This window comes from Gigantopelta aegis, chromosome 8, assembly GCF_016097555.1.
Source record: "Gigantopelta aegis isolate Gae_Host chromosome 8, Gae_host_genome, whole genome shotgun sequence".
Taxonomy (NCBI): Eukaryota; Metazoa; Mollusca; class Gastropoda; order Neomphalida; family Peltospiridae; genus Gigantopelta; species Gigantopelta aegis.
Genome location: NC_054706.1, coordinates 68,793,306 through 68,810,297, shown reverse-complemented (window position 1 = coordinate 68,810,297; position 16,992 = coordinate 68,793,306). Strand labels below are relative to the sequence as shown.

Genomic DNA, 16,992 nt, shown 5'->3' with positions numbered 1-16,992 from the left:
TCCCTCGCTCTCCCTGATTCCCCCCCCCCCCCCTTCGGCCACGCTGAAGCTACAAATGGACCCGGTACCTCCCCATAAAGGTAAATTACTGTTAGTATTATATTTTAATATCAACCTCATGTGACAACCTTCAATCAACAACTTCCAATTTTGATTTAGACAGGGCTTAGAGTTTGTTGTATTATTTTAATTTAGAACGCCCATTTAAAATGGTGACAAATTTATTAGTCTAGGAAAATTTTGGATATAATAATAATTTTTAAATAAATTTTTGGACTACACCTTTTTTTCTTTTTTTTTTAAATATAGTTAAATTTGTCCCCCTATATATATTTTTAATTTTTGAGTAAAATTCAAAATTATCCCGTTAAATTTTCTGTCCCGGAGTAGACCTCTGGCTATCCAGAACTCGACCCCGGGACAGACATGCTTGAAACCTTCGTGGTATGGAAGCATGTGAATAAATAAAATGAATGAATGAATGAATCTGGCTTGAAACTGTAACACCAAGGGAGACAATACGTATGAACTCTTTAACAGGGAAAAAACAAAACACCCCTCTAATTCGAACTTTCGTTTTTGCAAGCAGAGAAATGAAATGTTAGAATAACTATTTGAATGTAACGAACGCAATGGAAAATTTAAAATCATTATGGCGGAGTGGTTTAATGAAATGTCTGCAGGTGAGTTGAATAAAATGTCTGCAGGTGAGTTGAATAAGAAAATGAAATAATGCCAGAAATTGGAACTGAAAGAAGAAGAAAATATATGTCCTTGAACATGTTGAGTCATGTGCGGAAATCGAAAGTCGTATCGTCGACGTCCCTAACTACGTTATGCTTCCAACTCCGTTCACTTTGTTTTTTATGCACTGTTCACGCAATTAACATCCGATTTGATGTTGTCTGCTTGTCATTCATTTGTGAGGTTTTTCTTCACAGTTCTAGAACATTTTCATTAACAATAAAGTTCAAACAAGTAACTTAGTAAGTATCTAAATACAAAACATTACAAACCTCCAAAACCAATTATTTTACTAAGTAGTAAGTCGTTTTTTGTTTATTCCTTAAAATTACAGATATCGGGTCCACATGACTTAAAATGGAGGAAGATAAATTAACATTCGGTGCATGTGACATAACCCACACGTGCCAGATCAACAAGGCCAAATAATTTAATTTGTATGATTTTTAAGTCCCCTGATTGTTTTCAGTTATTATATTTGATCTGCAAACGGTATGCTACATTTTTGTGCCTCTACTGTAGTGAATAGTATTCATAATCCATTCATAACAATTGTAAATAATTTTGAGTGTATAAATTGTGTTAATTAAGAATCAATTCATTAAACAAATTCTATTTTACAAACTATTCACTGGTATGAATGTAATGCCTATCAGTAATGACATAGGTTGTTAGCATTGGACCGGACCAGAAGGCTTGACAAATTGATTTTTTTTCTTAAAAAAAATAAACAAAGTGTTCGTCAACTGTGCATAGTTAAGAATTTTTTTTTTTTCCTGTAGTGGCCTTAAAAATGGAAAATGACGAATCGCAGGTGTGCGGTACAATACTTTTTGCAAATGCATGTGCCTGAACGCAGTTAGAAACGTTACACTCTTTCCTGTTTACCGGAGGGTGTTTTAATTTTATTACTACAATGGATTTGTTTTACATCCACATTGTTGATTTTTTACGTTAATTGATTGCAGTCTATTTTGTTTCATGTATCATAGCTGAAAAATGTAGAATAGTATTTCTGTAAATATCATATTCCTGTTTTTGTTGTTAGGTGAATGCAATTTAGGACGTCGATGGTATCCCATGATCCACCATTTTACCGTCGGATATCGCCATCATTATTTCATTATTTTGACATTGAAAAACTACACCATCGATCTCCACCCCTGACAAAGTTAAAGTTTGTTTTTGTTTAACGAAGAAATAAAATAAATTAAACAAGTTTAATATACAGCCAGTAATATTTTATGCAGAAAAATATATTTGATATGTAATTACAATTGTTAAAAAGTCTCTGTTGATTGATAACATCTTAAAAATTGAGCAAAAATCAGGAATGTCCCTTTAATTATTGTTGAACCATCTAAATGATAATTTATATACTAGTACATTGTGTGCCATTATTCACTTAAAATCCATAGATGACTGTATATATATATTTATTTAAATATTCTTACTTATGTTTTAGAATGTGCCAGGTTCTTTGTATTATTTATAAATAAAGAATTCAATTGTTAGTGGCTTTTACTGGAAATTGTTGACACAATAAAAATAAATATTTAGACAAGTGAAAATATTGGTAAGTAGATTTCTGCATGTACTTGTTGGGTGAACTAGTGAAAACTTGTGCTTCTTTTTATCACTGTTATATATGCAGGGCTCAAATGCACTGATGTTAGTTGCCATCGTTGAGATATAAATTGCCATAGGTAGAGAGCATCACCGACGGCACTTTTGTGCCATTGGTAAAGCTCCTCAATACTTGCAAATGTATACTTCAGGCTCCGTATTCATAAACGTACTTAAGTCAATGTATGATACCTAAATACATACATAGATAAGTATCATACATTGACTTAAGTATGTTTATGAATATGGAGCCTGGTGTACATTATCTGCCAATATGTAACATAATTTGCACATTTGAAATATGTCTACATACAACGAAATAACCTTTCAGTCATGTTATATGTTTATTTGATGCAAATGTCTCTTTTAAAAAAATTGCCATAGTGGGCCATTTCACTCACGGCAATGTTTTGAAAAATTGCCATAGCAGACAAATTCTTAAGTTCGAGCCCTGTACATGCATGTGTATTTAATTAATTTTTTTCATTTTTCAGAAGTCTGTCCGATTAGCATCCAGGCTGTCATCAGCAAGACAGACGGACATTCTGGACACCCTGTACAGTCCAGAAGAGAAAGACCGGATCATAGACTGTTTCAATAGATGCTCTGTGCAGGAACTTCGTGTGAGCAAGCAGCTCAACCTGGCAAAAGCCTCATCCATTGTGAAATATCGCGAAGAGCACGGAGACTTTGAGTCTTTGTCTGCTATTGTTAAAGTACCAGGGCTTGGGGTGCTGGGACTGCAGAAAGTGTGTGACTTCTTCAAAAACTTCAGTTACGAGACCGTGCACAAGTTAAACCTAAGTACTGATCATGGTTCAGTGAAGTCGAATCCACCAATTACGAAAATAGTGAGAGAGGTTAGTTTTCTGTAATTATGATTACCAGAATAGTGAGAGAGGTTAGTCTTGTGTGATTATGATTACCAGAATAGTGAGAGAGGTTAGTCTTGTGTGATTATGATTACCAGAATAGTGAGAGAGGTTAGTCTTGTGTGATTATGATTACCAAAATAGTGAGAGAGGTTAGTCTTGTGTGATTATGATTACCAGAATAGTGAGAGAGGTTAGTCATGTAATTATGATTACCAGAATAGCGAGAGAGGTTAGTCTTGTGTAATTATGATTACCAGAATAGTGAGAGAGGTTAGTCTTGTGTGATTATGATTACCAGAATAGTGAGAGGTTAGTCTTGTGTGATTATGATTACCAGAATAGTGAGAGAGGTTAGTCTTGTGTGATTATGATTACCAAAATAGTGAGAGAGGTTAGTCTTGTGTGATTATGATTACCAGAATAGTGAGAGAGGTTAGTCTTGTGTGATTATGAATACCAGAATAGCGAGAGAGGTTAGTCTTGTGTAATTATGATTACCAGAATAGTGAGAGAGGTTAGTCTTGTGTAATTATGATTACCAGAATAGTAAGAGAGGTTAGTCATGTAATTATGATAACCAGAATTGTGAGAGAGGTTAGTTTTGTGTGATTATAATTACCAGAATAGTGAGAGGTTAGTCTTGTGTGATTATGATTACCAAAATAGTGAGAGAGGTTAGTCTTGTGTGATTATGATTACCAGAATAGTGAGAGAGGTTAGTCTTGTGTAATTATGATTACCAGAATAGTGAGAGGTTAGTCTTGTGTAATTATGATTACCAGAATAGTAAGAGAGGTTAGTCGTGTAATTATGATTACCAGAATAGTGAGAGAGGTTAGTTTTGTGTAATTATGATTACCAGAATAGTGAGAGAGGTTAGTCTTGTGTAATTATGATTACCAGAATAGTAAGAGAGGTTAGTCGTGTAATTATGATTACCAGAATAGTGAGAGAGGTTAGTCTTGTGTAATTATGATTTCCAGAATAGTGAGAGAGGTTAGTCATGTAATTATGATTACCAGAAGAGAGAGAGAGGTTAGTCTTGTGTAATTATGATTACCAGAATAGTAAGAGAGGTTAGTCTTGTGTAATTATGATTACAAGAATAGTGAGAGAGGTTAGTCTTGTGTAATTATGATTACCAGAATAGCGAGAGAGGTTAGTCTTGTGTGATTATGATTACCAGAATAGTGAGAGAGGTTAGTCTTGTGTGATTATGAATACCAGAATAGCGAGAGAGGTTAGTCTTGTGTAATTATGATTACCAGAATAGTGAGAGAGGTTAGTCTTGTGTAATTATGATTACCAGAATAATAAGAGAGGTTAGTCGTGTAATTATGATTACCAGAATAGTAAGAGAGGTTAGTCTTATGTAATTATGATTACGAGAATAGTGAGAGAGGTTAGTCTCATATAATTATGATTACCAAAATAATGTGAAAGGTTAGTCTCGTGTAATTGTGATTACCAAAATAGTGAGAGGTTAGTCTTGTGTAACTGATTACTAAAATAATGAGAGGTTAGTCTTGTGCAGCTGATTACCAAAATAGTGAGAGAGGTTAATCTTATTTTATTGTGATTACCAAAATAGTGAGAGGTTAATCTTGTGTAATTGTGATTACCAAAATAGTGAGAGAGGTTAGTCATGTGTAATTGTGATTAACAAAATAGTGAGAGGTTAATCTTGTGTAACTGTGATTACCAAAATAGTGAGACAGGTTAAGTCTTGAGGACATAACTTTGTTAACAACCGGTATTTGACAGTATTACACTGTGTAACAAACAGATCTCCCAAGGATTATCTTCTTGCTTGCTGGGTGTTTTGGAGGATTTTGATGGAGGATTAGGACATGTATTCACAATGCTGCTTTGTTTGCAGAACATGAAGAGTCTGGTTGCCATGGATGTACAGTGTGATCGTGTCTGCTGGACATGGATGGACAGAGATCTCCACGTTCTTGACTGGAGCCATTCCTCAGTTTTTGATAAACATTTTCAAAAATATGATCATGTCACCTATCTGGAAAAGGTATTTTCTTATATATACTAATTCATGTATATGGATATCTACATTTTATATTATAAAATTACGAAATCCATTTGCATGAATTCATTGCCCTTTTTAGGTAATATTTTACATAAAAGGTCATAGAAATTATCAACCACAAACTACTACTAGTAACCAATAATACTGTCACATATTAAAACCCTCACTAAAAATAATGACATCTGTTTATCAAAGGCTGTGGTATGTACTATTCTGTGTGGAAAATAGCACATAAAAGATCCCTTTCTGTTTAGAAACCTTTAAAGTAGGAGTAACGTGTGCTGGCAACAAATTTCGTCTTTCTATACCAAGTGTCAAAATAACTCCATGTATGTTAGGCGCCAAATAGGATGGCATAGTTTAAAATGTACTGTTTCACACTTTTCTTTTTTATACGCCTGTCTTTGATGGCTTGTATTATGGTATATCATTGTCTGTTCATACGTACATCCATCCATGGGATGACAGTGTGTTGCATACCATAACTAGGTCACTGTGACCTACTTGTCCGGGCCATATTTTTGTTATCATTTTATATAGGATCATCAAAGCTTGCATTCAGGTATAAAACTTAGTGTTTTCTCTAGCTTGTTTTAGCATGGAGCGGCTCCATGCCTCAATAGTCTAGCGCTATCTTGCCTTAATTAGGGGCATGCTACCCCGGATTAAACAAGCCTTTTTCAATAAGTAATTCTAAAACTGCCTTTATGTAACACTCAGGAAATGTATGATTAATTAATAAAATATGCCTGTTACGGTATATATTTTGCCATTTATTTATTAAAGCAAGCACATTAGTTACATTTATTTTTATTTCAATAAAAAAAATTTAAATGAAAAAAGTGCTTTGAAAATGGTAAAAATGCCTCAAAAGTGGTTAGTCTACCATGCCTTGCCAAATTTCTAGGGAAAACGTGTTGTTAAAATTGTTCTCTCTCTCTCTCTCTTTTGAAAAAAAAAAAGATACATGAGACAATGAACACTCTCCCAGAAGCAGATATCTACGTGATGGAAAGCAAAATTCTTCATTTACCAAATCTCCGTGTGGCTCCATTCATCATGAGTCTAAAACTGACGGAAGCCATTCTTTGTGTCCTACTCAACAAAGACTTCGTGACCACACAGACACACAAAGTCTACACGACGCCGTCTAGAACTGTGAGCAGGTTCTTTGGCCTGTCTATGGGTGGAGAGAGAGTCAGTGGGCAGCACATCGTAAGAGATATCGTCAACAACAGTTCCGAGATCGTCAAAGACGTCCAGCTGCCACAGACATGCTGGGATACATACCGGCAGCTGAAGGCTGTGGATCAGGAGAACTACGCCAACAGTCTGCTGTTGGGAATCGCTTTTTATAAACTTCTCATTTTACGGACACATTACGAGACGGGAGAAAAATGTGTAGAATGAGTCCAGTTGTGCTTTAAATTATAATATATATAGTTGTGCTTTAAATTATAATATATAGTTATCTTAAGGCTGTGTTCACATTTATCAACATTTTCATGAGCATTGGTGTCTCTACTCTACCCACCCCACCACCAATATAAAATCCTGGTAATGCCAGTGTTCACGAGTACGCATGCAGGGTGAATTAATTTAATGCTGGGACACAGTTTTAAATGTTGATGTTCATTAAAAACATCTCTATATGTTTTTCAAGAAATGGTGGGTGGAGACTGGGAGATTGTAATGGTAAAAAAGAAAAGAGTAATTTTTCCTCTTGAAATTTTTAAAATAAATAAATATATGGGTTTTTAAAAAAAATATTCCACAGATATTTAACACAGAAAAAACAAAGTAATTGTTTCTGTTTGGATATCACAAACGCATACAGATGGTGAACTCAGTATTTCCCTTTCAGTTAGTGATGTTTCAATAATCGATTATAATCGAAAATTGATAGGTTTGGTTGTGCGATGTGATGATCGATTATAAAAATCCATAATCAGTGAGCTCCGTGGTCTAGTGGATAAGCTGCTCACACATTCATTCGTCTTTCTCATCTATCACCATCTGCCTATCATTTTCATTATCTTAATATAAAAAAAACCTTTCCAATTTCTCCCACGATTTCAATCGGTTTCCACCCTTTCTGTCAGTTTCCTCAGACTCTTGTCTTCTGAGCTGTCCACACCATCACCTACCTGTCTCAACTCCCTCCACAGGTGCAATCACTGGGTACTTCCCTGCACCCACCTGGCATCTTTGTCCTCTGTTGCTAATAAAAGCTGGTCTGACCTACGGCACTAACGACTAACCGCCGGTAATAGGGGTGCATAGTAGGTGGTTACCAGTGCCTCTTAACAATGCCACAAGTAACTACTGAACACTCCCCGAAGTGGTCAGACTAAGCCTACAGCTAAAAGCTAATGGGGAATGGCAGGTGTATGGCATAGATAGCCATAAGAGACGAGCATCTGTCGCGGTTGGAGAGACAAGGACTGTGATGTAAAGGTGGACAGCGAAAGAAGTTGCAAGATAGGAGGATTGGCAGATTGGGGAGAAATGAGATGGAATTTAAAGGAGAGAAAGGAAAGAGGACAATGGGATGAAAAAACAAAACAAAACAAACAAAAAACCAAATCCATAATTGATTGTGTGGGAAAATGTTAACAGTAATTGTTTTTCCAGTTTAGATGATGGAATTGATGTAAATATGTTGAAGCTGGAGTTTATATTAAATAGTTGTTAAAGGGTAAAATTCGCAATTTGACGCATCTATCCCATGGAACAGAACAATAATTAAAATCTTTTTGGTTCATATAATTCTAACCGATTGTGTAATCGAAAGTTGGTCGGTTGGTGCAAACCAGTTGTAACCAATAATCGATGATGTAATTGCATCCGATTCCCAGCACTACTTTGAGTGAAGAAAAACATGCATTGACTAAAATATTTGTTCCTTCTGCTTTCATTTGAAAAAACAAAAAAAAGAAACATACATATTAAATAATATCAACTACATATATATTGCAATACAAATTGTATTGAGGTTTTTTTTTTGTTTTTTGTTGCAAAATATTACAATGTAGTTTGGGCTATCATTGCGACCCAAGTGAGCATCAAGCTTGTACACGTCTTGGACATGCCCATTTGTTGCAGAATATTATGCCATTCATCAACCAGAACTATTTCCAACTCATCTACCGATTGTGGATGGATACAGGCGTGTTCTTCAGGATTTAAGTTAGGGAACATACAGACCAGTCCCTGTAAATGATATTGTTTGCCTGTAGTGCAGCAATGACATTTTGTGAGCAGTGTGGTAAGGCGTTAGTGTCCAAGAAATTGAAATCGGCTCCTTGCTATTGAATGACATGTATAATGATTTCATCCCTGTGTGACTGTATCTCACTGTCACGGGGATTCTATAATACCCGTAACTGAATGAAACACGATTGTCCAAATATCTCTCCTAACTGTATATCTATTAGATCTCTCTGTAATAGAGCAGTATTTACCCGAGTGGCTCGTCTAGGTATGATCAGAGATAAGATCTTATATAAAGTATATATTATTATAGCACGTTTAGTTCACTAGAAAACACAACAAAAACACAATACACTTTGGAATCTGTATTAACCTACGCTGACAAATGTACTGCTGCAGTAGTTAATTAACAACAACAAATAATAACAACCCAGAACTGATCACTTAATTAGTTAATCTCTAGGTGTCTAGTTTACACAATATGCTAATCACTTCACCGTATCACAACACCCACACGTGTGATAATTGAGAAACGCTTCCAGGAGAACTTAATTAATAAAGGAATTACACTCTATTCCTAACTGGTTAATTTTTAATTAACCCTTACTACTCGTTCAATAACGTGTGATAATTGAGAAACGCTAACACACACACACGTGTGATAATGGAGAAACGCTTCCAGGAGAACTTAATTAATAAAGGAATTACAACTCTATTCCTAACTGGTTAATTTTTAATTAACCCTAACTGCTCATTCAATAACCTTGTAACACAGAATTAATACTGGCACCTATCACAATAAAGACAATAACCTACAGTTTACCTAGGTCCTCTAGGATGACTGGTTAAGCTTTTTATAATTATTTAGGACAGTGAGCCTACAGATTACTGCGTCAGATGACCGGCAGCACCGTCTAAATAATATTGGTATAATACAGTATTAAAATATTTAAAGTCACATCAATCACATCAAGGTTATACAACAGAGCAGAAATTATATTTACCAAGTCCTAACGTCTAACGTTCCCCCTGGACGCCTTCCAATATGTTTCTCCCCGATATCTCTAAAACCCTAGCTATTTATTCAAAACTCTCAGAGACAGCGAATATCGCCTGGGGGCACAAGGCGGTACCTCACGTATCATCTGAATTCCACAGCGACCAAGACAGCATATCTTTCTCTTAGATCGCCAGACTCAATGACGCCAAGTCGCCAATTCACGGTTGTAAAAACCGCACTCGCGGAGGTATTACGTAACTACTGGCCACATGGCTCCGCACCTGGGCTGGGTGTGTATTAGAAGTACAGCTCGATGACCGTCGCGCAAAGGTATCACGTAACAAGTTGCCCACCTGGGCTAAGTGCATTTGGAACTGCACACGGCCTTCTAAAACAATTAATATCGCCACAGGCGAAAAGAAATTAAGAGCATGTACCGTCACACTCACACTTAGTTATATAACTCCTCCTGGTGTCCAACCGGATTCTCAGCCAAAACCATAAGGCTGCCCCCACTATGACGATCGTGTGGGACAGCTGTACAATGTGCGAAGCGTTTTCTACCTTCGCTCCACACTCTTCGTCATCCATCCTTTACGTCCACACAGAATCTTGACTCGTCCTCATCTGGTTGATGAGGTGGGAGTTGAATGCACTGTAGTGGTCTTCTGGGAAGGAAGGAAATGTTTTTATTTAACGACGCACTCAACACATTTTATTTACGAATATATGGCGTCAGACATGGTTAAGAATCACACATATATTGAGAGAGGAAACCCGCTGTCGCCATTTCATGGGCTACTCTTTTTCGATTAACAGTAAGGGATCTTTTATATGCACCATCCCACAGACAGGATAGTACATACCATGGCCTTTGTTACACCAGTTATGGAGCACTGGCTGGAATGAAAAATAGCCCAATGGGTCCATCGACGGGGATCGATACTGGACCGACCGCGCATCAAGCGAACGTTTTACCACTGGGCTACGTCCCGGCGCCAGGTCTTGTGGGATGCAGGCCACTAGCATGAAGTCTGTTCTCAGCCGTCTGAGTGGATATTTGGTTTATTTTTGTACTCCTGCAAAACTATTTTGAAGAGAACATGCAGTCGAAAATCTGTTATTCTAGCTAATGATACCAGATATTGGTTTTCCAACCAGTGCACCACAACTGGACAAAGGCCGTGGTATGTGATTTCCCGTGTCTGGGAAAGTGCATATAAAAGATCCCTTGCTACATTAGGAAAAATGTAGCAGGTTTCCTCTAATGACTACGAGTCAGAATTACCAAATGTTTGACACCCAATAGCCGATGATTAATTAATCAATGTGCTTCAGTGTTGTCGTTAAACAAAACAAACCTCTTCATGAATGGTTGTTACCCTTAGCTGACCAGAACGAGATCGCTCTATAAATAGGTCAGTCTGTTAAATCTGAACAACAAAACCATATTCCCATATCAAAATCGTATATCTGCATCAGGTTGAGTCGAGAGGATATTAGGCAAAGTCGCGGCTGCTTCCACGATCCACTATCAGGTGTTCATCCTTGGGAGATCCGTAACGGTGTTTCATCGCTCCTGTACAACCTGTAGGAGGACTGCCACTCCCAAGACTAGCTTAGAAAACCTAAAACCCTAGAAATTACGCAGCAGTGAACAATGTAGTGGTTACAAACTGCAGTCTGTGATGCCCAAACATTGCTGGAGACGTCTAAATAATAAACCATTAAATTAAACAGTGATGTATGCAAAAACATGCTTGGCATTTATTGGTGGTCGGTTTGTTTTGATGAACTAGGCATTTACGAGTAGGGTCTTCAGGAATACTCTGGGTACGGGTCAAGTCTACCAAGATTCGAGTCCGTTAACAGGACTCTAGTACCTGTGCATGGAAGAAGACTCATTTAATTATATTTTTTACGTCATTTTGCCATATGCTTGTCGCTGGTTATAGGGCTACGAGTATGAGACATGGAGGGAAAACAAAAGTCGAATGTGTGGAATACATTTACAATGGCATGATTTGGTACCCATGTTCATCGCTGGAATTGAGATTCATAATGTCATTTTACTTCATTTCTTAAGTTTCAGTATCGTCCAGTGTAAGTGTCGGGTACTTGAGTCTGGGTCAAGTTTGACTCTCGAGTACCGAGTCCAATATTTTGAACTCGTGGAGGCCCTATTTACGAGCATTATGTTTTTTGCACATGTATGTCTATGGGTGTTTTATTCAAGAGTAAATAACTCGCACAACTCATAGCATGGCCAATGTCCTGTTTGGGTGTGTTTACTAATGCTGGAGGTGAAGGTTTAATTTAAAGATTATTTCCATACTTCATCTGTTGTTGCTTAATTTTGGTATGAGGAATACTTCACACGTCATAGTCTTACAACTGCCCCAAGTTCAGCCAGCAAACGTTTCACTGCAGTGTGTGAAAATATTCCACAAGACCTTTGGTCTAGGAGTGTACTCGGGAACACATATTTGTGATAAATATGGTTGAGGTAACACAATGTCTAGCGGTTTTGTGTTAATTGTATGATAATTTATATCTTATTATCTTAATAAAGCCGCCCTCCCTCCCCCGCCCCGTCTCTCTCTCTCTCTCTCTCTCTCTCTCTCTCTCTCTCTCTCTCTCTCTCTCAGAAAAATCAACCTCCACTGATGGGATTCGAACCACGGACTCTCGGTGCAGAGTACAGCGCTCTACCAACTAAGCTAATAGGGAAATTCCCACTAGCTACTGCCAGTAGGAGCACTATACCAACACTACTACATCTGTTAGAGATTGGGGATCGAGATGGAAAATGTATTGAAAAAGAAAAGAAAATGTGCTTGAGCAGGGAGGAGTTTCCGCACCCGAATCGTACTATACTGGTCACCATTCACGGGGCGAGTATATTTACTTGAGGTGCTCGTATCGTAGGATCAAACCACCTCAGTTGACCCATTCTCTGAAATCTTGTGTTGTTTTCCGTTTCAACCAGAAGTATAAAGGCCGTGGTAGCAATCTGCTCTTCTGTACATGGTAATGTGCGTGTAAAAATATATATCGATCATTAAAAAATCAATGTGCTCTAGGTTAAAGTTAAAAGAAATATTGCAGTTGCTGAATGTTGAAGACTGCACAAAAGACGAGGCTGTTCCTTCATCTGGTCGTTGCACCTTACATGGAATATCCGTATTAACATCACTGTCATTCTGGCGATATTCCGCGTTTTCTTTACGAGGAATCGGTGGATCAAGTACCGACGCAGTCTGTTTATGCTGAACAACACTGGCTTGCTTGTATTTTCTAACCCCCTTTTCAGAACGATGACCGGTCCTACCCATTATTTCCTGTTCGTCAATGCCGGCGTTGTACAGATGAGTCGCGCACATTCTCTTCCCGCTATGGTCCGTGAAGTTAACTTTCAGTCCCCCACGCTGACAAATGAGTTTCATCATCCCCTTCAATTTATTGACACCAACCTTTTGTTCCCCATAGCGGACCCCTTGCAAAGGTCGCCTGTAAAATGGTTCACGATTTCCGAGAGCGTCAATATACTTTTAAAAATAATTTGCGATGTTCCGTTCTCCTGGAAAAGAAATGAAGTAAAATGTAAGACAAAATACAACCAACGCGGTTAAAAGTCAATACAAATATATACATGAATATTAAAAATTCACTTAAAACATTTGATTAACATTTGAATTGAAAGAAAAAAAAAAAAGTATTGTTTAACGACGCACTCCACACATTTTAAGTTACAGTTATATTTTTATTTAAAAATATTTATTCTATTAGAACAGGTGATTATTGGTCAACAGGCATAGACTACAAGAACCTTTCCTTGCATTTTACAGTTAAAACGATACATGTAGTCAACATGAACAGCAGAAGAAATTATACAAATAATCTTGTTTAACATGTTTCAAAGATAAAGAGATCGGAAACCTGCTGGCGCCACACGATGGGCTACTCCTCCAAAGCAGCAATGGATATTTGATATTATACACTTAACTAAAGACAGGACAGTATATACCACATCCTGTGGTATACCTGTCATCGGGCAGTGGTTGGAACGGTAAAAACCCAATGATAAAGATCATACCAACATTACTACATCTGTTAGAGATTGGCGATCGAGATGGAAAATGTATTGAAAAAGAAAAGAAAATGTGCTTGAGCAGGGAAAGGAGTTTCCGCCCCCGAATCGCTGCACCTGACGTACTATACTGGTCAGCATTATTTGTATAATTTCTTCTGCTTTCCATGTCAGTTTGTTTCAGTGCCATGCTTGTACACGGGCATGTATCTAGTAGTATGACAGATGTTATTCTTGTTCCTATTGTGAAAAACAAAACCGAAGACATAACAGATAAAGGCAATTATCGTCCAATTGCATTAGCAACTGTGATATCAAAAGTTATGGAACATGTACTGTTATCACGAACAGACCTGAGTACATCGGACTATCAGTTTGGTTTTAAAAGTGGGACATCCACCGATGTGTTTATTTGCTTTTAAGGAAGTTATTAACTTTTACATTTCACAAGGTAGTCCTGTGTATGTTTGCTTTTTGGATGCGAAAAAAGCCTTTGACCGAGTAAATCACTGGACATTATATATGACACTTTTGAAAAAACGGCGTGCCTACTTTTGTAGTTCGCTTTCTCAAAGCATGGTATTTAACCCAATTGTTTAGTGTAAAATGGGGTGCATATATTTCCTGTAAGTTTAATGTAACAAATGGCGTCTGTCAAGGTGGGGGTAATGCCACCCTTATTATTTAATATATATATTGATGACCTTAACCTACAGTTGTCAAAATGTGCAGTTGGGTGTAATGTTGGTGGGGTGTTTCTAAATAACTTCAGTTTTGCTGATGATATGGAACTTCTTTGCCCATCTATTTCTGCATTAAGAAAAATGTTAACGATTTGCGAGAAATTTGCAGAAGATTATGATATTATATATAATACAATGAAAACTGTTTGTATGTGTATTGAGCCAGAAACTCTGAAGTTGATCAATGTGCCTTCGATATATTTGTGTGGTGATGTACTGAAATTTGTTGACAACTATAAATATCTAGGTCATATTATATGCAAAAACATGAAAGACGATAAAGACATTAAACGACAGTATAGAGCCCTTTGTGTACGTGCAAACATGTTGTTGCGGCGATTTGCAAAATGTTCAGAATCTGTTAAAACACAATTATTTGTGAGTTATTGTAGTAATTTGTACGCGGGTGCATTATGGGTGAAATTTACACAGGATACCATGAAGGATCTTAACATATGTTATAATAATGCATACCGATGGATGATCGGACAACGACGACCATACAGTGCCAGCAAGATGTTTGTCAGTCATCGAGTAAAAAGCTTTTTGCACTTTACTTCGCTCAAAAGCATATTCGCTGAAGAGCAGAATCGAAACAACTTCAAACGGCCTACTTGCCCACCTGCGGTGTACAACTGTACGTCAAATCTGTATGTGTAAATCACTGGCACAAGCTGCTGTATATTATGTAATCAGTTTTGTTTGTGATGTTTATATATGTTCTATGGATCTCTGATCTGAAATAAAAATCTATTATTATTATATGAGGAGTTCGACCCTGGGATCTCAGCACCTCAGGTGAACGCTCTACATTTTGGTTGCATTCTTTACTTTTATGGTACATTTTAAAGAGCTTTGTCACAGGTATGCGCGTATTATACATTATTGATATATTTACAATAAATCGACATACAGTTGCAGATGTAAAAATAAAAAATAAAAAGGATGTTGCTAAAATAAATTCAAAAGTATATTGAACGGTCAGAAACAATTATTTTTACATTTAATAACACATACCTTCTTTTGCAGTAGTGGCGAATATTCTTGTTGATAAGCTATTTTTGCTTTAGGCCGCCTGAGTAAGTTTTACTGTGTCTACCATGAAACTCCAAGAATTTCCCGCCTTTGTCATCTGTGCCCTCTTCGAACTAAAGTAAAGTTTGTTTTATTTAACGACGCCGCTAGAGCACATCGATTTTTTATCTTATCATCGGCTATTGGACGTCAAACATATGGTCATTCTGACACTGTTTTTAGAGGAAACCCGCTGTCGCCACATAGGCTACTCTTTTTTACGACAGGCAGCAAGGGATCTTTTATTTGCGCTTCCCACAGGCAGGATAGCACAAACCATGGCCTTTGTTGAACCAGTTATGGATCACTGGTCGGTGCAAGTGGTTTACACCTACCCACTGAGCCTTGCGGTGCACTCACTCAGGGTTTGGAGTCGGTATCTCGATTAAAAATCGAACTGTTCACTTTGAAGTGAATGGTGTTCATCATGGCTCCTCAAACCAAACAGTTTGCACGCATAGAAGAACACTGTCCACTGCAATGACTCGGCACTAGAGTCCCCGAACAAGCCCTTTTCCCACAGAACCGATTCGTCTTCGGGTGTCAGTGGTTCCGCCTGCATGATGGTGGTGCCAAATCCAAGACAACAGTCATTTCCATGGGCGTCAATCGGTGGGGGACAGGGGGGACACGTCCCCCTCACTTTTCAGCTTGGGGGGGACAGCATAGGAAATGTCCCCCCCCCCCCCCACTTTTTTCAGACGAAACAAATATGTTCTAGTATATATAGCGTAACTGATCACCATTTGGCATTTCGCTTTGGAGTGCCGGCTCTTATGTTCCCACACTAGACTGGTAGTAAATATACTAATTATTTTACAATCTATTTGTAGTAGTTTTTATTTTAAACCTTGAAAATAGTTGAAGATATCCCCAAATAAATCACAAATAAAATTATTAAAATAACTATTTACCGAAATACTTTATTTCCTGATATTTCCTGCCATGCGCAGAGCACCGCAGACCACAGGAAACTACAAGAGAATAAACTGAGCCAGCTTACTGTATACGAGTATGAATGAACATGTCGAGCTCAGATTAAACATCAAACACCACACTGTCTGACTTAGAACACTTCTCACACCAATCGTAATTGGCTTTAAATAAACGTCTTGTCATCAGTTGTCTCGCCAATAGGATACCGCCTTAACCACTTGCAATTGAGTGTTCTGTTGTTTCACGTTATGCTCCGGCGATTTTAAGCAACTCGAAGCCGATGTTGAACTTTTAATTAACAACAATAACTAAATTTTCGCAAACCAGATTTGCTAAAACATGAAAATAAAAACACGCCCATTTCAAATTGACCAAACCTCGAAAATGAAAAACCTCGAAATGTTTCCGGTTATACGGTATCTAAATATGCGTTATTGGTTAAGTAAAAATAACTATTAAAACTTAATGGTTCTTTCTTTTATACTGAAATTGACTAATTGGTTTCGAACTTCATATAAATAACAGGTATTGCTGATTTACTCTTAGCATTATGTCACCAAGTGTATATGCTATTTTGAATAATAATATATATGCTCTCTCTCTCTCTCTCTCTCTCTCTCTCTCTCTCTCTCTCTCTCTCTCTC

At 37.4% G+C, this 16,992-nt stretch overlaps 1 protein-coding gene and 1 pseudogene across 1 annotated transcript; one reads left to right on the top strand and one right to left on the bottom strand.

Moving 5' to 3' along the window:
- Window positions 1-297: 297 nt before the first annotated feature.
- Window positions 298-6,769, top strand: LOC121378985 (transcription elongation factor, mitochondrial-like). Its single transcript, XM_041507413.1, has 4 exons — window positions 298-683; window positions 2,865-3,230; window positions 5,125-5,274; window positions 6,256-6,769. The coding sequence occupies exons 1-4, from the start codon at window positions 633-635 to the stop codon at window positions 6,700-6,702; spliced, it is 1,014 nt and encodes a 337-aa protein (XP_041363347.1). The 5' UTR covers window positions 298-632; the 3' UTR covers window positions 6,703-6,769.
- A 5,569-nt stretch (window positions 6,770-12,338) lies between these two features.
- On the bottom strand, window positions 12,339-15,974 carry LOC121379796 (annotated as a pseudogene).
- Window positions 15,975-16,992: the final 1,018 nt, after the last annotated feature.

Bases quoted from the DNA above. Each gene is read 5' to 3' on its own strand.
- LOC121378985 (XM_041507413.1), top strand. From the start codon at position 633: ATGGAAAATTTAAAATCATTATGGCGGAGTGGTTTAATGAAATGTCTG. The intron at 3,231-5,124 runs GTTAGTTTTCTG...CTTTGTTTGCAG, and splicing joins TTACGAAAATAGTGAGAGAG to AACATGAAGAGTCTGGTTGC. The intron at 5,275-6,255 runs GTATTTTCTTAT...AAAAAAAAAAAG, and splicing joins ATGTCACCTATCTGGAAAAG to ATACATGAGACAATGAACAC.